Source organism: Salmo trutta, chromosome 38 (assembly GCF_901001165.1).
Source record: "Salmo trutta chromosome 38, fSalTru1.1, whole genome shotgun sequence".
Taxonomy (NCBI): domain Eukaryota; kingdom Metazoa; phylum Chordata; class Actinopteri; order Salmoniformes; family Salmonidae; genus Salmo; species Salmo trutta.
In genome coordinates this window covers 29916815-29939760 of record NC_042994.1, presented here as the reverse complement: position 1 = coordinate 29939760, position 22946 = coordinate 29916815, and the positions used below count along the sequence as shown (strand labels likewise).

Sequence of the window (22946 nt, the reverse complement as noted above, 5' to 3'; positions counted from 1 at the left end):
AACAATGAACACAGGTACAGTGGAACTGGCTTCAAGATCCAGAGTTGAGTTTGAGGGGCCTGTAGTATCCCAACCTACTCGAGTATAGCTTACACAAGTGCGAATTTCTTATAGCCTAATTTTTGAGACATCAATGTACAGAAACACGTTTAGACGTCACTGCAGAACACGGGCCATATGCATATGAACACATACTCTGCTGTGGACCAAGAAATCAATGTAACAGTAGAACAAATATCACAATATCGGAATATAACTTCAAATAAAATAAATCAATGTAGGCTACAGCAGAACACACATATGAGGATATAAAGGCCTCCATATGTTATAATATGAAGCACATTCACCTTAACTTCACAGTACAGAATTGTGTTCCTGTCTTAGTTTTCTAAACCTCCACAATGACTTCCCCCATGTCAAGTCCATTTAACTCCTGACAGTCAATTTATTGTGGCTGTGACATTTATCCTCTTTGTAAGTCTGTTCGAAAGACTTCATTTTGAGTGTTGACTATAAGCTGGATGTACTCTTTAGCTTTGTCTACAATGCTTGCTGCCACTAAATGCACCTTGGTTAGGGCATGCTCAATTTCTTGCTCAAAGCCATGAGAAGGTCTGTGACTGTGACGTTTAGCCTCTTGTAAGGCTGTCAGGAAGACTGTATGTTTTTCTCTCTGTCAGGTCTAATCAACTTCCTGCTCTGCAGTTTCACTTCCTCTGTTTAGCTCCCCAGCGACCGGACGAACATGACCGTTACCATGGAGACACCGTGAACTTAATTGATCAGGGAATATGAGAATATATTAATAGAATGTGCTTTTCAGGGTTTCAGAGAGAGAAGCACCAATGATACTTTCATTCTGGTTTTGATTGATTAAAGTAACACCTCTAACCTAAACAACACTTGATTATAGACTACTGTCCTTATTTGTCTCTCTCTCTGTGTTATCTATCTCTCAGATAGGTTGGGCACCAGTGTCAATGATAGAATGATGTGTATGACAATGCAGATGTTGGTTGACTGGTTGATATATCTGGCCTCCCGCCTATAGCCTCTTCCTCTCCACCCCCGCTCTCTATCTTCTCCTATTGTCCCATGCAATCTATACTCTTATTTATGCTTTGGGCGAGTGCACTGCAGTTCTCCCTCGAGTTCGTGACCCCGACTATGAATACCACTGCTGTAGATAATAGAAGACAGAGAGAGAGAGGAGGAAGAGGAGGGGTCGTTGGGGTGTTTTCCAGTAAAGAATACTTTCACGTTCAACGGTCTTCTGAAAAACAGAAGTGCAAGCGCATTTCTTCTTCAACTCGTCTGACAGAATAGCGGAATACTTCCCCGAGGGACGTTCGTTGATAGTTAGATGGAAAATGGAGATTGTAATTGGTCTACTTCTTTCATCATTGTCTCTGTATTGTGACTTCATCGGTAAGTTAGACTTCGGTCTAATTCCACAACTCTGTGACAAGTGCGGAATTAAGTTGAGTTTGATAGTTTAGGTATTTTTCTGTTTTGTTACCTTAAATATATTTTAGTACTGTGCATTTGACTTCAAGTATTTTAGATAACTAATGACTGACAGTGAATGGTTGAATTCTTCCCACCCTTGTTCAATGACGTACTAAATTCCATGCGTGTGTACGTGTGAGTGGTGCGCGGGTCAGGTGTTTGTTCACCCGCACCCGCCCGCAATAGCTAATAACCCGGCCACAGCAACCCGACTATATGTGATAAAGTGAGAGTCTGAGGGCCGCAACCAACCCTAACCCGCAAATATAGAAAATATACTATAGGCTACAGTCAAAGACGCGGAACGATGTTTGACAGGGGGAGTAGGATTTTTTAAAACCTGATTTAGATATACATTATAATTTCCGACATTTTGGTAGGCTATTTGTTAGTCAACTAATCTATAATTACATTAATGTAGCTTCTCTTTTGTCATTATATGTTGACCTAGAATACTAAATAAACCCTTGATCAACATAATGTAATAGATCGATAGAATGAACGCTTCAATCTAGTTGACAACTGTAAAGTTCTCTGTCTTCTTTCGTAGAGCGAAGACGTTTAGAGACCGGCGAGAAAATACAATAACGCAACTGTCACGGGTGTCATAGGGTAAAGACCAAGACGCAGCGGGAAAATATATACTCATCTTCTTTTTATTTGGTGAAGAAGGAAACACAATAAACGTATACAAAAACGAACTGGACAGTCTTGTCAGGCACACAGCTAAACAAGCACAATCTCCCACAAAAACCCATGAAAAACAAGCTCCTAATTATAGGACCATCAATCAGAGGCAACAATAACCAGCTGCCTCCAAATGAAGGTCCAACCCCAATTAACTACACATAGAAATACAAAAGACTAGATAGAACATAGAAAATATACTAACATAGAACAGACTAACAAACCCCGAACCACATAAACCAAACACCCCTCTACCTAAATACATAGCCCAAACCCCATGAAACAAACACGTCCTGCCACGTCCTGACCAAACTATAATAACAAATAACCCCTTTACTGGTCAGGACGTGACAGCAACAAAAAAAAAACGGGAAAGATTTTGTCTACATTTGGTGTATCATTTTACTGCAAGAAATGTTTAGTTCTGCAAGAGTTAATAGTAAGGCTAAGTGAGAAGTTATAGACCTACCTACAGATTTCCGTTTCCATGTAACCCATCTAAACAGTAGGCTACAGTTCCTTAACATGCCATAGCCCTATTTGAAGTCCCGTCTTGTGACTGTCGAATTTATACAGCGTCTCCTAATCATCAATCTCTTTTACCACTTTACCACTTCTTTTCCAAACATTACTTTTCTGGCCCTCCCTTCTCTTTATTTTCATCTTGCAGATACATGAACGTTAGACAATAATATCGTCCTGTTTTGTATGAAAAGCAATAAAGTTTTAACTTGACCTTGGTCTTCCAGATGCTGAGTGCCTGGTGATCAGTCCTGCCAGGCTGGTGGTGAAGTATGGAGACCCAGCCTCCTCTAACTGCAGCTCAGATACCCCTGTAGAGATGGGCTGGGAAGCCACCCAGGGAGGGACGGGTCTAACAGACAAGGAGGTGAAGTTCCTACGCTGGAGGGTGGACAGGTAAGACAGACAAACACAGCTGAGACTTTTTAAACACATTTTTAGTTTGAATTTACTGTTCAATGGCCTTTAATAAGGATCCGCCCCTTTTTTTCAATTTACACCTAAAATGACCCAAATCTAACTGCCTGTAGCTCAGGACCTGAAGCAGGGATATGCATATTCTTGATATTATTTGAAAAGGAAACACTTTGAAGTTTGTTGAAATGTGAAAGTAATGTAGGAGAATATAACACAATAGATTATCACAAAAGATAATAGAAAGAAAAAAAACAACCATTCTTTTGTATTATTTTTGTACCCTCATTGTTGAAATGGAAGAGAAAGATCATAATGTAATATTCTAGCCCAGGTGCAATTTTGATTTTGGCCACTAGATTGCAGCAGTGTATGTGCAACGTTTTAGACTGATCCAATGAACAATTGTATTTCTGTTCAAAATGTATCAAGACTACCCAAATGTGCCTAATTTGTTTATTAATAACTTTCATGTTCAAAATTGGGCACTCTCCTCAAACAATAGCATGGTATTCTTTCACTGTAATAGCTACTGTAAATTGGACAGTGCAGTTAGATTAACAAGAATTTAAGCTTTCTGCCAATATCAGATATGTCTGTGTCCTGGGAAACGTTCTTGTTACTTACAACCTCATGCTAATCACACTAGCCTACGTTAGCTCAACCGTCCCGTGGACGGGACACCGATCCCGAAGAAGTCAATGGATGGTTTTACTGTTATTTAGCATCAATGGCCTTTAATGAATGGTTTTACTGTTATTTAGCATCAATGGCCTTTAATGAATGGTTTTATTGTTATTTAGCATCAATGGCCTTTAATGAATGGTTTTATTGTTATTTAGCATCAATGGCCTTTAATGAATGGTTTTATTGTTATTTAGCATCAATGGCCTTTAATGGATGGTTTTACTGTTATTTAGCATCAATGGCCTTTAATGAATGGTTTTACTGTTATTTAGCATCAATGGCCTTTAATGAATGGTTTTATTGTTATTTTAGATATTTATTAATCTCTTGTATTGCCTTCTGTTTTTTATTTTCATTGATTTATTTTAAATGCACTTTAAATATTTAATTTGATTTAACAGTGTGACTGACTGGAATATCAAACCTATATGCTACACAGAAGGAGGCCAGTGTCAGAAACAGCTGAACATCACAGTTTATAGTGAGTGACGTCTCTCTCTTATCTTCTCTGGTGTTTCTGAATGTATTCTTAGTATGGCTCTGCACTGTTAAATCACTGTGTGTTTCCATTCCTCCACAGAGCTTCCAGACAGTGTTTCCATCAGCTATAGGAAGTACCCTGATCCGATGGTTGAGAAGCATCAGTACCAGCTACAGTGTCTTGTCCAGAACATCGCTCCTATTGAGAGACTCAGGGTGACCTTCTACAAAGTCAATACCACTGGTGAACAGACAGAATTAGACACACAACAGAAATCCAAGGACAACATCAAGACACCAGAGAATGGGATCTATACTCTGGACTTCACCCCTAGTAGAGATGATGACAGGGCCCAGTTGTGGTGTTCAGCCATGTTGGATCTGGGACCAGAGGGACCCCAACCTCCTCCTGTAATGGAATCAGACCGCCTCAACATCAACGTGCTCTGTGAGTCCATCTGGTTCTGTCTCCACACATTTAGTACAACCGTTAGTTAGATACCAGACAAGTCATGACGTTCACTGATGTTGTTTTCACTTCATATTCTCTCATTAATCAACTTCTTTATCATCTCTTACTCTATCTCCTATGAATCTTTCTCCCTCATTCTCGCTCTCTCTCTCGTTCTCTCTCCCTCCCCCTCTCAACCTCTCATTCTCTTTCTCACTCTCATTCCCTCTCCCTTCCTCTCCTTCTCTCTCCATCTCTCTCTCTCTATCTCTCTCTCTCTCTCCCGCCCTCTCCCTCCTCTCCCCCCTCTCTTCTAGACAAGCCTCTGATCAATATGAATCCTGGACGTTTCTCCATGAACATCACAGAGGGCGAAACCCTATCACTGGCATGTAGTGCAAAGGGTAACCCCGCCCCCTCCTACGATTGGTTGCGCCCCCAATCCGCCCCTGCCCCCAACACCACAGAAGGTAGATCTGTAGTGACCATCACCAACATGGCCAAGTCTCACTCTGGAGAGTACACCTGCATTGCCAGAAATCCCCTGGGACACAGTACCTGGACTGTTAACGTGAAGGTCACAGGTGAGATGGATGGATGGATGGATGATTGGTTGGATGTTTGGTTGGCAGGTAGGTTGACAGATTCGTCCGTCGGTCTCAGTCGGGGTTGGTTCAGGGTCATTCGGGGGTCGTTCAGGGTCATTCAGGGGTAGTTCAGGGTCGTTTGGGGGTCGTTGGGCGAGAAGATCAATTTTTTTTTAAATTCAACAATAGAATTCACACCTCGTATAATGAAAACCTCTCCCCTGTGTGACCATGCTCTCCTCGTCATGAAAACCTCCCCTGTGTGACCATGCTCTCCTCGTCATGAAAACCCCCCCTGTGTGACCTTGCTCTCCTCGTACAATGGAAACATCTCCCCTGTGTGACCGTGCTCTCCTCGTCATGAAAACCTCTCCCGTGTGACCTTGCTCTCCTCGTACAATGGAAACATCTCCCCTATGTGACCGCGCTCTCCTTGTATCATTAAAAATTGTCCCCTGTGTGACTGTGCTCTCCTCGTCATGAAAAGTTCATCTCTGGAATTGAAGAGGAGCATCCCAACATGGAAACACTAACGCCGAATAAAAGCCCCATAGCTCCAATGTGATATCAACTTTCATGTAATCATTGGTGTTACTCAATACAAGCGTTGTGATTTTGACATTTCAGGTGTGTTTATGTTATTTGAAACCCGACACAGCTCATTACTATACGATGTGTCTATTCTATAGTTGAATTGTGAATAATTCTCCCCCCCACATACTGCTAACATAGAGCAGGGCTCTCCAACCCTGTTCCTGGAGAGCTACCGTCCTGTAGGTTTATACTCCAACCCTGTTCCTGGAGAGCTACCGTCCTGTAGGTTTATACTCCAACCCTGTTCCTGGAGAGATACCGTCCTGTAGGTTTTATCTCCAACCCTGTTCCTGGAGAGATACCGTCCTGTAGGTTTTATCTCCAACCCTGTTCCTGGAGAGCTACCGTCCTGCAGGTTTTATATCCAACCCTGTTCCTGGAGAGCTACCATCCTGTAGGTTTTATCTCCAACCCTGTTCCTTGAAAGCTACCATCCTGTAGGTTTTATCTCCAACTCTGTTGCTGGAGAGCTACCATCTAGCCTCTGAAAGGGCAGCATTAACACTGATGTAGTCTCTGAAAGGGCAGCATTAACACTGATGTAGTCTCTGATAGGGCAGCATTAACACTGATGTAGCCTCAAAGGGCAACACTAACACTGATGTAGCCTCTGATAGGGCAGCACTAACACTGATGTAGTCTCTGAAAGGGCAGCATTAACACTGATGTAGTCTCTGAAAGGGCAGTACTAAACACTGATGTAGCCTCTGAAAGGGCAGCACTAAACACTGATGTAGTCTCTGAAAGGGCAGCATTAGCACTGATGTAGTCTCTGAAAGGGCAGTACTAAACACTGATGTAGCCTCTGAAGGATGCAATGCTCATTTCCTCTCTCTATTCCTTTAAACTTTGGGGTGGTTGTCTTGGTAATGGTAGGTAATGTGCAAAAATACTTCAGAGTAAAACAAATCTAATCTGAGTGTCCATGTATATGGAGGATGGGAATTGTATCATTACTGAGATCCACATATGAATGTGGTATAAATCAAAACTCTAAAGGTAGGACTCGTGTCGTTTTTTTTATGTTTACACATTGGGGGAAAATATCAGATATATATCAGACCTGCCAAATTATTGGCATAAGATCAGAATTGGGCTGCCTGTGTAAACGCAGCCTAAACGTATGTTTCCCTCCTCAGGAGCTTCCTGTCAGGCTGCTGGAAGTGCCATGGTGGCTGTGCTGCTCCTCCAGTTGATTCATTGGCTGTAAGACCACTTCCTGAACCCACTGATTGGCTGAATACATGTGATAATTTTTTTACAACTTTGAGTGGGGGCTGTCTGTCCACTTTCTTCTAACTATTGATTCATTATTTTATTGATTGATTGATCGATAACCATGCCTACAATACTTTGATAATATTACCTTGTAACTTTATGATTTTGCCTTATATATTTTGCCTTTATTTGTACTATTTTGTACTATTTTCTACATTGTAGATAGTGTGCACAGCTCTCATCAAGACAAAGGGTGGCTACTTTGAAGAATCTAAAATATATTTTCATTTGTTTAACACTTTTTTGGTTACTACATGATTCCATATGTGTTATTTCATAGTTTTAATGTCTTCACTATTATTCTACAATGTAGAAAATAGTAAAAATAAAGAAATACCCTTGAATAGTAGGTGTGTCGAAACTTTCGATTGATACTGTATATGTGTGTGTATGTGTGTGTGTATATATATATATATATATATATATATATATATATATATATATATATATATACATGGATTTAATTCATTTTACAAATTGTATTGCCTGCATTTTATTTCACTATCTCTGACCATTTGTGATCTTAGTCAGCTATGACACATAATACTTAATTTCACATTTCCTTATTAAGTTATGGTGTCAGATAAAATACAATGAACTAGACTTTGTTAATATACAAATGGCGTTGGTCCAGGTGAGGATTTTTTCTGCACTAGTGTGTCAATAGCAGGACATCTTTGACTCTAGATTACACCGACTTAACGTACTTTACATTGTTTGCGAGATCAGACATGATATCATTCTAATCCGAGTGTTCATTTTAGGCAGTTGTTTTCATTTCAGCGCATCTAATTTGTAAACATTTAAACTGTATTAAATTATAACTTTTCTCTGTTTGTCCCGTCTCTGTCTGTCCCGTCTCTGTCTGTCCCGTCTCTGTCTGTCCCGTCTCTGTCTGTCCCGTCTCTGTCTGTCCCGTCTCTGTCTGTCCCGTCTCTGTTTGTCCCGTCTCTGTTTGTCCCGTCTCTGTTTGTCACGTCTCTGTTTGTCCCGTCTCTGTGTGTCCCGTCTCTGTTTGTCACGTCTCTGTTTGTCACGTCTCTGTTTGTCCCGTCTCTGTTTGTCACGTCTCTGTGTCAAGCATGTAAAACCTGTCAATGTTTTAGCATGCAACTATTAAAACAAAGTAGGCCAACTAACTGTTTTCAAGTGGTGTGTCATATTCGTTGTCAATCTATGATAAGCAGGCCGCTGTTTGAAGAGTTTCCATTCCACTTTTTTGGCGTCATCCTTTACAATAAAATGCTGTCACACTGCACCCTTTTTCGACATTTTGAATCGTATCATCAACTATGTACTGGTAGGTAAGTCTTAGGCTACAATTATGCTCATTTGTGTGTTCCGTCCGCAAAATAAATGAGGGAGATTCACAGTTAAAAGGGGATGCTTGGCATTATATGTTAACTGTAGTAAACCATACAATTCGGAAAACACATTTGTTATGAAATAATATTTTTATTAGTGTTGCGATGTTATTGTATATAAAGCATTATAAACTGGGTGGTTCAAGCCCTGATTGCTGATTGGCTGACAGCCGTGGTATATCAGACCGTATACCACAGGTATGACAAAACATTTATTTTTACTGTGCTAATTATGTTGGTAACCAGTTTATAATAGTAATAAAGCACCTCAGGGTTTGTGATATATGGCCAATACACCACGGCTACGGGCTGTGTTCTATTTCCTTCTTTTATTTATTTAAATGTTTTAAAAAACATTTTACTTCAGTTTATTTTAGTAAATATTTTCTTAGCACTTATTTTTCTTAAAAAGGCATTGTTGGTTAAGGGCTTGTAAGTAAGCATTTCACTGTAAGTCTATATACCTGTTGTATTCGGCGCATGTGACAAATAACATTTGATTTTATCCAGGCACTCTGCGTTGGGTCATGCTTAAGAACAGCCCTTAGCAGTGGTATATTGTCCATATACCACACACCCTCGTGCCTTATTGCTTAATCATAAAATGTGTGTTTTGCATCACTTAACACCTGGTGTTAAATATAAGCGACATGAATTTTGAGTGGCTATGCTTCGCCAAAAGTGTATATTTTTCTTAGAAAATTTAACCAGGTATCTCTGGACATCTAATGAGCATTTTGCATGCATTGAATTTCAAAACACCTTTTTGACCACGTACGAGGCTGTTTCGGAGAAGCAGAACTGCCTTGTTGACAACCTGCAAAGGCGTTCAATTTAGACGGACGATTTCTGGTCTGGTAATTACAAAGATCGGCCACTAAATGGTGGCAAAACTGTTTATTTCTAGTATCTCGTCTAAGAGAACGGTGTTTTTTAATGTTTTGATCGGCTACAGGCACGTTACCAGGTGTTTAAAGATACTAACGTCCGGCGTTAAAGGGTTTTAATTACTTGCATTTGATTTCACTATCTCAGAGCATTCTTGATCTTAGTCAGCTAACACTTATAATAATACATTTCCTTATTATCTTATGGAGTCAGATACAATGAACTAGACTTTGTCAATATGTAAATGACAGTCTAATTATGGGTCCAGGTGAGTTTTTGTCCCGCACCACATTCATGAACACATTCCCTGGTAAACACCGTTGACTTTTTATTCTCTTTATTGGATCTGAATAACTAATGTATCCTACTAAGGGATTTCGTACTTCTGCCTTCTATTTAGGGGGGCAGGTAGCCTAGTGGTTAAAGCGTCGGACCAGTAATTGAAATGTTCCTATTTCGAATACTCGAGTCGACAAGATGAAAAATCGACGTGTCCTTGAGCAAGGCACTTAACACTAATTGCTCCAGGATTGCCTGTTGATAATGGCAGACCCTGGTCATGACCTCACTCTCAGAGGGTGTGTCAGGGAGAGTTGGGATATGCAATTTTCAACACGACAAATATAAGCTTTTTTTTTTTTAAATCTATGTAAAAACGTTTTTTTTTTTTTTAAATAATGTAGTTTACCCTATTGTCCTGTAGTTGGTGATATTGTGTCACATTCACAATGCAGTTAGTGGAGTTTAGTGTGTTATTAGCCCATAGTGCTCTGGTGGAAGGTATGGCACTATAGAGAGAAAAGGAGCCAGTCAAGAGGATTTGGACACAGCCAAGGGTGGTCAGTACCAAAGCCAAGGGTGCTCAGTACTAAAGCCAAGGGTGCTCAGTACCAAAGCCAAGGGTGCTCAGTACCAAAGCCAAGGGTGGTCAGTACCAAAGCCAAGGGTGCTCAGTACCAAAGCCAAGGGTGCTCAGTACTAAAGCCAAGGGTGCTCAGTACTAAAGCCAAGGGTGCTCATTAAAACGGCCAAGGGTGCTCAGTAAAACGGCCAAGGGTAGTCAGTAACTCTCCCCTCCTCTGAGTTATCACTTTATTTAACTAGGCAAGTCAGTTAAGAACATATTCTTAGTTACAATGACGGCCTACCGGGGAACAGTGAGTTAACTGCCTTGTTCAGGGGCAGAACGACAGATTTTTACCTTGTCCGCTCGAGGATTCGATCCAGCAACCTTTCGGTTACTGGCCCAACGTTAACCCCCAATGTAATTATTAATCACCAGAGGGCCATAAACAAGGGTGCTCAGTAAATGTAAAAAAAATTAATACAAATTATATATATATATATATATATATATATATATATATATATATATATATATATATATATATATAAAAATATTTGCCATGTGCAACCTTACAGTGAAATTCTTACTTACAGGCTCTAACCAACAGTGCAAAAAAGGTGTTAGTTGAACAATAGGTAGGAAAAGAAATAAAACAACAGTAAAAAGACAGGCTATATACAGTAGAGAGGCTATAACTGTAGCAAGGCTACATACAGGCACCGGTTAGTCAGGCTGATTGAGGTAGTATGTACATGTAGATATGGTTAAAGTGACTATGCATATATGATGAACAGAGAGTAACAGTAGCGTAAAAGAGGGGTTGGCAGGTGGTGGGTGGGACACAAAACAGATACCCCGGTTAGCCAATGTGCGGGGGCACTGGTTTGTCGGGCCAATTGAGGTAGTATGTACATGAATGTATAGTTAAAGTGACTATGCATATATGATAAACAGAGAGTAGCAGCAGCGTAAAAGAGGGGTTGGGGGGGGGGCACACAATGCAAATCGTCCGGGTAGCCATTTGATTACCTGTTCAGGAGTCTTATGGCTTGGGGGTAAAAACTGTTGAGAAGCCTTTTTGTCCTAGACTTGGCACTCCAGTACTGCTTGCCATGCGGTAGTAGAGAGAGCAGTCTATGACTGGGGTGGCTGGGGTCCTTGACAATTTTTAGGGCCTTCCTCTGACACCGCCTGGTGTAGAGGTCCTGGCAGGCAGCTTAGCCCCAGTGATGTACTGGACCGTACGCACTACCCTCTGTAGTGCCTTGCAGTCGGAGGCCGAGCTATTGCCATACCAGGCAGTGATGCAACCAGTCAGGATGCTCTCGATGGTGCTGCTGTAGAACCTTTTGAGGATCTGAGGACCCATGCCAAATCTTTTTAGTTTCCTGAGGGGGAATAGGCTTTGTTGTTCCCTCTTCACGACTGTCTTGGTGTGTTTGGACCATTCTAGTTTGTTGGTGATGTGGACACCAAGGAACCTGAAGCTCTCAACCTGCTCCACTACAGCCCCGTCGATGAGAATGGGGGCGTGCTCGGTCCTCCTTTTCCTGTAGTCCACAATCATCTCCTTAGTCTTGGTTATGTTGAGGGAGAGGTTGTTGTCCTGGCACCACCTGGTCAGGTCTCTGACCTCCTCCCTATAGGCTGTCTCGTCTTTGTCGGTGATCAGGCCTACCACTGTTGTGTCGTCTGCAAACTTAATGATGGTGTTGGAGTCGTGCCTGGCCATGCAGTCGTGGATGAACAGGGAGTACGGGGGGGACGGTGCACGCACCCCTGGGTGGCTCCAGTGTTGAGGATCAGCATGGCAGACGTGTTGCTACCTACCCTCACCACCTGGGCGCGGCCCGTCAGGAAGACCAGAATCCAGTTGCAGAGGGAGGTGTTTAGTCCCAGGGTCCTTAGCTTAGTGATGAGCTTTGAGGGCACTATGGTGTTGAACGCTGAGCTGTAGTCAATGAACAGCATTCTCACATAGGTGTACCTTTTGTCCAGGTGGGAAAGGGCAGTGTGGAGTGCAATAGAGATTGCATCATCTGTGGATCTGTTTGGGCTGTATGCAAATTGGAGTGGGTCTAGGGTTTCTGGTATAATGGTGTTGATGTGAGCCATTACCAGCCTTTCAAAGCACTTCATGGCTGCGGACGTGAGTGCTACGGGTCTATAGTCATTTAGGCAGGTTGCCTTTGTGTTCTTGGGCACAGGGACTATGGTGGTCTGCTTGAAACATGTTGGTATTACAGATTCAATCAGGGACATTGTCAGTGAAGAAAAAATGTCAGTGAAGACACCTACCAGTTGGTCAGCACATGCCCGGAGCACACATCCTGGTAATCCATCTGGCCCCGCAGCCTTGTGTATGTTGACCTGTTTAAAGATCTTACTCACGTCGGCTAGGGAGAGCATGATCACACAGTCGTTTGGAACAGCTGATGCTCTCATGCATGCCTCGGTGTTGCTTGCCTCGAAGTGAGCATAGAAGTAATTTAGCTCGTCTGGTAGGCTCGTGTCACTGGGCAGCTCGCGTCTGTGCTTCCCTTTGTAGTCTGTAATAGTTTGTAAGCCCTGCCACATAAGACAAGCATCGGAGCTGGTGTAGTACGATTCAATCTTAGCCCTGTATTGACGCTTTGCCTGTTTGATGGTTCGTCGCAGGGCATAGCAGGATTTCTTATAAGCTTCCGGGTTAGAGTCCTGCACCTTGAAAGCGGCGGCTCTACCCTTTAGCTCAGTGTGAATGTTGCCTGTAATCCATGGCTTCTGGTTGGGGTATGTATGTACCTACAGTGACTGTGGGGACGGCATCCTCAATGCACTTATTGATAAAGCTAGTGACTGATGTGGTGTATTCCTCAATGCCATCGGAAGAATCCCGGGACATGTTCCAGTCCGTGATAGCAAAACAGTCCTGTAGTTTAGCATTTTTATTTCACCTTTATTTAACCAGGTAGGCAAGTTGAGAACAAGTTCTCATTTACAATTGCGACCTGGCCAAGATAAAGCAAAGCAGTTCGATACATACAACAACACAGAGTTACACATGGAGTAAAACAAACATACAGTCAAACATACAGCATCTGCTTCATCTGACCACTTTTTTACAGACCGAGTCACTGGTGCTTCTTACTTAAATTTTTGCTTGTAAGCAGGGATCAGGAGGATAGAGTTGTGGTCGGATTTACCAAATGGAGGGCGAGGGAGAGCTTTGTACGTGTCTCTCTGTGTGGAGTACAGGTGATCTAGAATTTTTTTACATATATCACAAACCCCGGAGGTGCCTTATTGCTATTATAAACTAGTTACCAACGTAATTAGAGAAATAAATATAAATGTTTTGTTATACACTGGTATATGGTCTGATATACTACGGCTGTCAACCAATCAGCATTCAGGGCTCGAACCACCCTGATTATTATATGTCAGCTGACATAATGGGTGTGTTTCGTAAATTGTTTCCAGTGTTGCCTCAGACTGCGTTCTGGGCAGTTCTTAAAATTCAGAGCAGATTGTAATTTCATCAATTCTGAGAGTTTCGCTCTCAGAGTGCACACTGGCAGAGGAGTAGGGTTGATCCGAGCATTCTGACCTCACAACCGCGGTCAAGTACACAAGCTAACTGGCTAACGTTGGCTAGCTACTTCCAGACACAAATGAGGGAACACCTCACTGCCCATTTTACTCGCCTTAGCAGAGCTGGTTAGGCTGTTTTCATGTTATCTAAAGCGTTAGTGACTGTAACTGTGCTGCTAACAACAATTTAATTACGCTTTTTTTTGCCGAGGTTTACTGACACCGGTCATATTCAACCGGTGTTGAGCGTTAGTAAATTCATCAGTTATTTTGCGCTCTGGCACACTCAGATGAGAGCTCAGAAATCGGAGTTTGTGGTAAGGTCAAAATAACAATTAGTGGGCTCGTTTTTTTAATGATCAGACAGTGAAACTAAAATTGATGTGTAGCTAGCTGTTGAGGATTTTATTTATTTCCCAATTAATTTGGTGATCAAGCTGAATCTGTGTTTCCCAAGTCGTTGCTCATGCCGCGTTCAAAACACCTGGGGGCTCGCAACTGGGAACTCGGAAATCTCCAACTTCTGTATTAAAAACAACTGGGAACTCGGAAGAAAAAAAACGAGCTCAGGCTGGGAAAAATCGATTTGAAAGGTCATCCAACTCGGAATTCTAACTCGGGAACTCTGGCCTCTTTCAGATCGTATTTTCCCAGTTGTTTTGAACGCTGCATAACTGCTCAAACCAGCGGAATCGAAAATGTGCTTTGTCAGTAGCTGTGACGTAGGGTTCCGCCAGGACTTGATGGACAGTCGGAAGAGCGAATGAAATGGTAGGAGGGACAACACAGCTTCAAGTGGTTTCAGATTTCACATCCTGCTTCACAGAGGCAGAGAAGAGGTACTTGTGTCCGTGCGAATCAGGGCTACCGCTCAATGCAAGCCGTTTAGATGTACCGCATGTTCAGAGTAATAAAAACATGTTAGTCAAGCTCAGATGCAAGCTTGGGTGCATTGTCCAATCTATTAGGTGCATAATCCTAACAGGGTGGAAATTTGGAGCCAAAATGAGACACTTGAACTGGATTTTAACTTCTCTATCAAACATATTTTAACATTAAAACATTTGGTTAATTTTGCATAACCGGGTGGAAGTTTGTGAGTAACAACATGGAAAATAGATCAAACAGTGTTTATATGTATGTGGCGTTGCACCGTTGTTTTCCCACCACAGAAATGATGACACTTCCTGAATGTGGTGTCATTGTAAGAAGGGGTTGTTTTCTTAAATAGAGAATAACAACAAACTAACAGAGTGGGAAGTGATATCAGGGACACGGAAAATGTTAAAATAAATAATAAATACAATAATCATGAAAATAAAACGTCATTGATGAGAGAAAATTTAACGAGAAATATAAAATGAAGAGAGACTTTAAATATATTATTATTTTAAGGCTTATATTTCTCGTGGAAGTTGATGAATAACACCCGGCGATATAAAACTCCTACATCCACAAAAACATATTTTTTAAATGCATATCATTTCCCTTTCAAGATCCATATTTTTGCGTTTAAGATAATGGACACCTGACCTTGTATTTAAAGCCTTTTGAAATACACATTTTATACTAAATAAAATGTGATATTTCCTGGGCACAGAGAACGCACCGCATCTCATCAACGACATGACTAGCTGGTAGCTCAGCTGTTAAGAGCGTTGGGACAGTAACGGAAAGGTGGTTGGTTCGAATTCCTGAGCCGACAAGGTGAAAAATATCTACTGTTCTACCCTTGAGCTAGGCATTTTGTCCCCCAACAGCACCTACTCCCCGGGCGCCGATGAAATGAAATGGATAAAGGCAGCCCCTGATTCAGAGGAAAAACACATTTCGGTTGAATGGGTATCCACTTACTGCCTTTCCCCAAAGGTACGTAATGACCTGACTAGACCACGAAGGAACAATTGTCCAGACAGAGGATGGAGTTAACGAAATGGACGGTTTATTAACACAACTTAACACAGGCTACTGTTTGGCCGTAGCCCACGCCAAATAAATGAAAGGTACACTACAAACCAACCGTGACCTTCACTTGTGAAGCCCAGACGTAAGAGAGAGAACAATGGCTAAAACCCGGTCTTAAGGTCTTAACTTCCAATGCTCCATCCCCCTGCCCAACCCCCTCCACGCCACTCCGCCAACCACCAGGCTGCCCGGTATCTGAACATTCCAGGCATTCCCGTGATTGGCAGATAGCAGGTTGATTGGCATGACCCCGCGAACACTGGTAAGTAAGACACAACCCACTAATAGCCTAACACATAACCCACAACTGTCTGTGCGGGTCGCTACAGTATGTAATGGCTACTCAGGCTGACCACTAGAAACACGGCTACTATGGTAAACCTTGCTTGATCAGCAGAGTAAACTTTCTCCAGCTAGCAGCTTTGTGTTAGCTTGTTTGAACGAATGACCATTGCGGTAGCTGGTTGGTGATGGGACTGTTGTAAGCAATCAGCATGTATCTGATTCTGACAGCCGGTGACGTTGTAACAGTCGGCCGACGTGATGACGTCGCAGCTAGAAACAGTCAGCTGTGCTGCAGAACTCACCGCGCTTATCACGACAGAACAGAAACTGCCTTATCATGAAAACGTATTCGTGCTGTTAGCTAGAATTTCACTAGACTAGCTACAACTGGCGTTGTTTGCATCCCTTTCGTTTCATATATGGATTGATTTAAGACCAGTTCAGCCAGTATGCAGCAAACAGATACTGACTAGGTTGCTCATTTTCGTGCACATTTCGATTTTCATAAATACTGAGTGTTTTGCGAGTTATCACACAGATCAGTGCAGACGTGAGACAATGGGGTTTACAGAGGGAGTTCTGTTTCTGTTAGAAAGAAAAAAACAGAATCCCGTTGTAACCCCCAAACCTAAACACACTAATAAAGCCTACTGTCATGTCCTTATTTGGAACCAGAACTCCTCCCCGACCCCTCCCTCCATCCTTTCCCCATCATCCTCTCACTGCCCCTAGAGAAGGAGAAGAGGGAGTGATAGAACACTGTGTGTGAGAGAGAGAGAGATAAGAGGAGAAGGAAGGGTCGTTAATGGTTTTCCAGTAAATAATACTTCCACTTTCAACGGTCACCGGAGAAGAAACAGCGTCTGCCGCTCGCCTAACAGAATACAGTGTCCTTCACTGAGGGACTCTCAGGAATTATTACAGGGAATGGAGATTGTAATACTTGTTTCATTATTGTCTCTGTATTGTGACAAAACCGGTAAATTATACTTCTGGTCTAGTACAATGTTGTGATACATGTGCTTGGTAAATTAGACTTCTGGTCTAGTACAATGTTGTGATACAGGTGCTTGGTAAATTAGACTTCTGGTCTAGTACAATGTTGTGATACAGGTGCTTGGTAAATTAGACTTCTGTTCTAGTACAACGTTGTGATACAGGTGCTTGGTAAATTAGACTTCTGTTCTAGTACAATGTTGTGATACAGGTGCTTGGTAAATTAGACTTCTGGTCTAGTACAATGTTGTGATACAGGTGCTTGGTAAATTAGACTTCTGGTCTAGTACAACGTTGTGATACAGGTGCTTGGTAAATTAGACTTCTGGTCTAGTACAATGTTGTGATACAGGTGCTTGGTAAATTAGACTTCTGGTCTAGTACAATGTTGTGATACAGGTGCTTGGTAAATTAGACTTCTGTTCTAGTACAACGTTGTGATACAGGTGCTTGGTAAATTAGACTTCTGGTCTAGTACAATGTTGTGATACAGGTGCTTGGTAAATTAGACTTCTGGTCTAGTACAATGTTGTGATACAGGTGCTTGGTAAATTAGACTTCTGGTCTAGTACAATGTTGTGATACAGGTGCTTGGTAAATTAGACTTCTGGTCTAGTACAATGTTGTGATACAGGTGCTTGGTAAATTAGACTTCTGTTCTAGTACAATGTTGTGATAAATGTGCCTAAGTATTTTTTTTCTGTTTCGATCTAATATTTTAGTACTTTATGTATTTACTATTTTAAATGAAAAAATTGGAAAGCCTGTGTGTTACGTGGTACAGAGTGAAATAGAATATAATTTGGAGTCAAAAGGTTCTGAGTTGATCTGGCCTCTACGCCCTTCTCCCTCCTTTCAAATTCTGTAGGAATGCATCTTCCTTCCTTCCTTCCTTCCTTCCTTCCTTCCTTCCTTCCTTCCTTCCTTCCTTCCTTCCTTCCTTCCTTCCTTCCTTCCTAGAGTTAAACTAGTCACTCATTTGACATGGTATAATTGGTGAATACTAGGGAGGGGTTGCTTCAACAGGTTCTGTCTGTGTGTGTGTGTGTGTGTGTGTGTGTGTGTGTGTGTGTGTGTGTATGTTCTTCCTCCTTGTGTGTGTGGATATTTCTGGGTTATGGAGTGTAACATGTAGTTGATTAACATTCAGATAGATAAACATTAGACAATAATATTGTCCTGTTTGGTTTGAACAATAAAATCAACAATAACAGAACAATAAAGTTTTAACTTGACCTTGGTCTTCCAGATGCTGAGTGCCTGGTGATCAGTCCTGCCAGGCTGGTGGTGAAGTATGGAGACCCAGCCTCCTCTAATTGCAGCTCAGATACCCCTGTACAAATGGGCTGGGAAGCCACCCAGGGAGGGACGGATCTAACAGACAAGGAGGTGAAGTCCCTAAACTGGAGGGTGGACAGGTAAGAGGGGCAGACACAGCTGAGACTTTTAAAACCCACCTTTTTAGCCTTTAAAGTGGCAAACAGTGGCAGCTGGCTACTTTGTTGATGTTTGAACTTAAACTGTGATATTGCCTTTATTTGCTATTTTAAATGCAATTTAAATAAAGTTGGTTATTGTTTCAACTAAGGATTGCTGCTTTAAATAAAATGTAATGTGATTTGACAGTGTGACTGACTGGAATATCAAACCAACATGCTACACAGAAGGAGGCCAGTGTCTGAAACAGCTGAACATCACAGTTTATAGTGAGTGACGTCTCTCTCTTATCTTCTCTGGAGTTTCTGAATGTATTCTTAGTATGGCTCTGCACTGTTAAATCACTTTGTGTGTGTGTGTGTTTCCATTCCTCCACAGAGCTTCCAGACAGTGTGTCCATGACAGGCCCCTCAGGTCCGATGGTTGAGGGGAAAGAGTACGAGTTTAAGTGTCTCATCCAGAAGGTCGCTCCAGTTAACAGTCTCAATGTGTTCTTCTACAAAGCCTCTGCCATCGGTAGAAAGACAAAGACATTGTTATATGCACCAGATGTACCAAGGCAGACCACCAAGAAACCTATTAGTGGGGAATATCCCCTGCTGTGGTCCCCCAGTAGAGGTGATGATGGGGCCCAGCTCTGGTGTTCAGCCCTGTTAGGACTGGGAGAACTGGGACCCCAACCTCCTCCTGAAGTGGTATCAGAGCCCTTCAACCTCGCCGTGCACTGTGAGTCCATCTGTTTCTCTGTGACTCGACTGGTGATGTCTGTCTGCACTGTTCTCCTTTACTCTCGGTCTCTGCTCTCTTGGTCTTTCTGCTCTCTCTGCTCTCTCGGTCTCTCCCTGCTCTCTCTGTGTGTGTGTGTGTGTGTGTGTGTGTGTGTGTGTGTGTGTGTGTGTGTGTGTGTGTGTGTGTGTGTGTGTGTGTGTGTGTGTGTGTGTGAGAAAAGACTGGGGGTGAGAGGCCAGAGTGGGCTGGTGTGAAATATTGGGGGGAGGAAAACAGAACGATTGGACGGAGGGGAGAGAGGGCAGAGGGAGGGAGAGAGGGCAGAGGGAGGGAGAGAGGGCAGAGGGAGGGAGAGAGGGCAGAGGGAGGGAGAGAGGGCAGAGGGAGGGAGAGAGGGCAGGGGGATGGAGAGAGGGCAGAGGGAGGGAGGGAGAGAGGGCAGGGGGAGGGTGAGAGGGCAGGGGGAGGGAGAGAGGGCAGGGGGAGGGATAGACATCTGAGAATCTGACTGAACACTACTTGAATGTAACATTACCAGAGACATTATAAACTCCTGGAAGGATGCATCCCAAATGGCACCCTATTCCCTACATAGTGCACTACTTTACCCTGAGATACATCCCTAATGGCACCCTATTCCCCATATGGTCAAACGTAGTGCACTATATAGGGCAGGGGTAGGCAACCCAGTAACACTTTATCCATCTGTAGATGCTCTACAGACTATCTACTAACCCTAACCCTCACCTTAACCCTCACCTTAACCCTTATCTTGACCCTAAACTTAACCCTAAACATAACCTTAACCGTAAATGTAGTAAGCTTCTGCTTATCAATGGATAGTTTGTTGATATTATGACCAACTGGATTATCCAAATAAAGTGTAACTGGCAACCCTGGTTCTGGAGGGCCACAGGCACTTCATGTTTTTGATTTAAACCCACCTGGAAGACCAGGTGTGTTGAATTTAGGCTGAACTGAGCTGATCAATTTAATGTTGTCTGTACGTATACTAAATAATATACAGTGCATTCGGAAAGTATTCAGACGCCTTCACTTTTTCAACATTTTGTTACTTAACAGACTTATTCTAAAATGGATTAAATCATTTTTTCCCCCTCATCAATCTCAACACAATACCCCATAATGACAAAGCAAAACAGGTTTTGGTATTCTTTTGCAAAAACATTTCTAATAAAAAACTGATCACATTTTCATAAGTATTCAGACCCTTTACTCAGGACTTTGTTAAAGCACCTTTGGCAGTGATTACAGCCTCGAGTCTTCTTTGGTATGACGGTACAAACTTGGCTCACGTGTATTTGGGGAGTTTCTCCCATTCTTCTCTGCAGATCCTGTCAAGTTCTATCAGGTTGGATGGGGAGCGTAGCTGCACAGCTATTTTCAGATCTCTCCAGAGATGTTTAATCTGGTTCAAGCCCGGGCTGTGGCTGGGCCATTCAAGGATATTCAGAAACTTTTTCCAAATCCACTCCTGCGTTGTCTTGGCCTTGTGCTTAGTGTCGTAGTCCTGTTGGAAGGCGAACCTTTGCCCCAGTCTGAGGTCCTGAGCGTCCTGGAGCAGGCTTTCATCAAGGATCTCTCTGTACTTTGCTCCGTTCATCTTTACCTCGATCCTGACTAGACTCCCAGTTCCTGCTGCTGAAAAACATTCCTGCCACCACCATACTTCACCTTAGGGATGGTGCAAGGTTTCCTCCAGACGTGACGCTTGGCATTCAGGCCAAAGAGTTCAATCTTGGTTTCTTCAGATCAGAGAATCTTTTTTCTCATGGTCTGAGATTCATTTGGGTGCCGTTTGGCAAACACCAAGTGGGATGTCATGTGACTTTTACTGAGGAGTAAAAGTCCATCTGGCACTACCATAAAGGCCTGATTGGTGGAGCGCTGCAGAGATGGTTGACCTTTGGACAGAGGAACTCTGGAGCTCTGTCAGAGTGACCATCAGCTTCTTGGTCACCTCCCTGACCAATGCCCTTCTTCTCCGATTGGAACAGCTCTAGGTTGAGTCTTGGTGGTTCCAATCTTCTTCCATTTAAGAATGATGGGAGGCCACTGTGTTCTTGGGGACCTTCAATGCTGCAGAAATGTTTTGGTACCCTTCCCCAGATCTGTGCCTCGACACAATCACGTCTCGGAGATCTATGGACAATTCGTTCGACCTCAGCTTGGTTTTTGCTCTGACATTCACTATCAACTGTGGGACCTTATGTAGAAAGGTGTGTGCCTTTCCAAATCATGTCCAATCAATTGAATTTACCACAGGTGGACTCCAATCAAGTTGCAGAAACATCTGAAGGATGATCAATGGAAACAGGATGCACCTGAGCTCAATTTTGAGTCTCTTAGCAAAGGGTCTGAATGCTTTAAAAAAAAAAAATTGCAAGCATTTCTAAAAGCCAGTTTTCGCTTTGTCATTATGGGGTATTGTGTGTAGATTGATGAGGATTTAAAAAAAATGTAATCCATTTTAGAATAAGCCTGTAACATAACAAAATGTGGAAATGTGAAGGGGTCTGAATATTTTCCGAATGCACTGTATCAAACATGCCAAATATTGGCAAAAGATCATAATTGTGCTGCCTGTGTAATCACAGCCTAAACATCTGTTTCCCTCCTCAGCATGTTCCTGTCAGGCTGCTGGAAGTGCCATGGTGGCGGTGTTTCTCCTCCAGCTCATTCATTGGCTGTAAGACCACTTCCTGAACCCACTGATTGGCTGAATACATGTGATTATTTTCCAACCCCCTCCCACTGTGGCTGTCTGTCCACTTTCTGCTAACTATTGATTTATAATTGTCAGGCATATGTAGAGAGTCAGGAAGCAGGTGCAGAAGGACAGTTTGATAACGATGATGCTAGTTAAATGAACAAAACAGGGGATGAGTACTGAACATGAAAACAAACCTCTACTGCCTGATGACTGAAGCTACTGAGGGCTACATGAAGGGAAGGTAGTCAAGATGATGATGAAGTCCAGGTGTGGGTAATGATGGGGAGCGGGTGTGGGTAATGATGGGGAGAAGGTGTGGGTAATGGTGGTGAGCAGGTGTGGGTAATGATGGGGAGATGGTGTAATGATGGTTGACAGGGCTGATGGTTATTAGACCGGCAATGTCGAGTGCTGGAGAGAGGCAGCGAGTTGGCGACCTGACCATATCCACATAGAAATGTGAGTTATAGATATGTCATTCTCATTGAAAGCAAGTCTAAGAAGCGGTAGATCTGTTCTACATGCGGTATTTCTATGCTCCCCTTTCTTAAGTTTCGTTTTTTTGCTGAGTGATTTCTGCATAGTGCAGCTTTGATTGATTACCATGACAACAATACTTTGATCGTATTACCTTGTACCTTTATAATTTTGCCTTATACATATAATGGAGTTCATTCATTTGACAACGTTATTACTTGCATTTGATTTCACGATCTCAGACCATTCTTGATGCCCATTCATTACTTCATTCTACATTTCCTTATTATCTTATGGAGTCAGATCAAATACAATTTACAATTTACTTTGTTCATATACAAATTACAATGTCTGATTATGGTGAGGACTTTTTGTTTAGTTTTTTGTCTCTTTTTTATTATCTGAGTATTGTATCAGTTTGAATAAATAACAACGTTTTTAA

At 42.4% G+C, this 22946-nt stretch overlaps 2 protein-coding genes across 4 annotated transcripts in view; both read left to right on the top strand.

Moving 5' to 3' along the window:
- The first annotated feature begins 1095 nt into the window (after positions 1–1095).
- LOC115177683 (vascular cell adhesion protein 1-like) lies at positions 1096–22946 on the top strand. Its single transcript, XM_029738632.1, has 7 exons — positions 1096–1428; positions 2946–3114; positions 4221–4300; positions 4400–4747; positions 5068–5334; positions 7071–7175; positions 22042–22946. The coding sequence occupies exons 1-6, from the start codon at positions 1371–1373 to the stop codon at positions 7139–7141; spliced, it is 993 nt and encodes a 330-aa protein (XP_029594492.1). The 5' UTR covers positions 1096–1370; the 3' UTR covers positions 7142–7175; positions 22042–22946.
- LOC115177671 (vascular cell adhesion protein 1-like) overlaps positions 16902–22946 on the top strand; it is a 45484-nt gene continuing 39439 nt past the window's right edge. The window contains exons 1-3 of one of the 3 annotated variants that reach the window (XM_029738620.1): positions 16904–17067; positions 18377–18545; positions 18754–18833. In XM_029738620.1, the coding sequence (XP_029594480.1) occupies positions 18469–18545; positions 18754–18833 (157 nt within the window). In that variant the 5' untranslated portion in view covers positions 16904–17067; positions 18377–18468. Of the gene's footprint in view, positions 17111–18376; positions 18546–18753; positions 18834–22946 lie in introns of all 3 variants that reach the window. The other 2 variants (XM_029738618.1, XM_029738619.1) reach the window with 2 other exon arrangements.

Bases quoted from the DNA above. Each gene is read 5' to 3' on its own strand.
- LOC115177683 (XM_029738632.1), top strand. From the start codon at position 1,371: ATGGAGATTGTAATTGGTCTACTTCTTTCATCATTGTCTCTGTATTGT. The intron at 3,115-4,220 runs GTAAGACAGACA...TTGATTTAACAG, and splicing joins CTACGCTGGAGGGTGGACAG to TGTGACTGACTGGAATATCA. The intron at 5,335-7,070 runs GTGAGATGGATG...TTCCCTCCTCAG, and splicing joins TGTTAACGTGAAGGTCACAG to GAGCTTCCTGTCAGGCTGCT.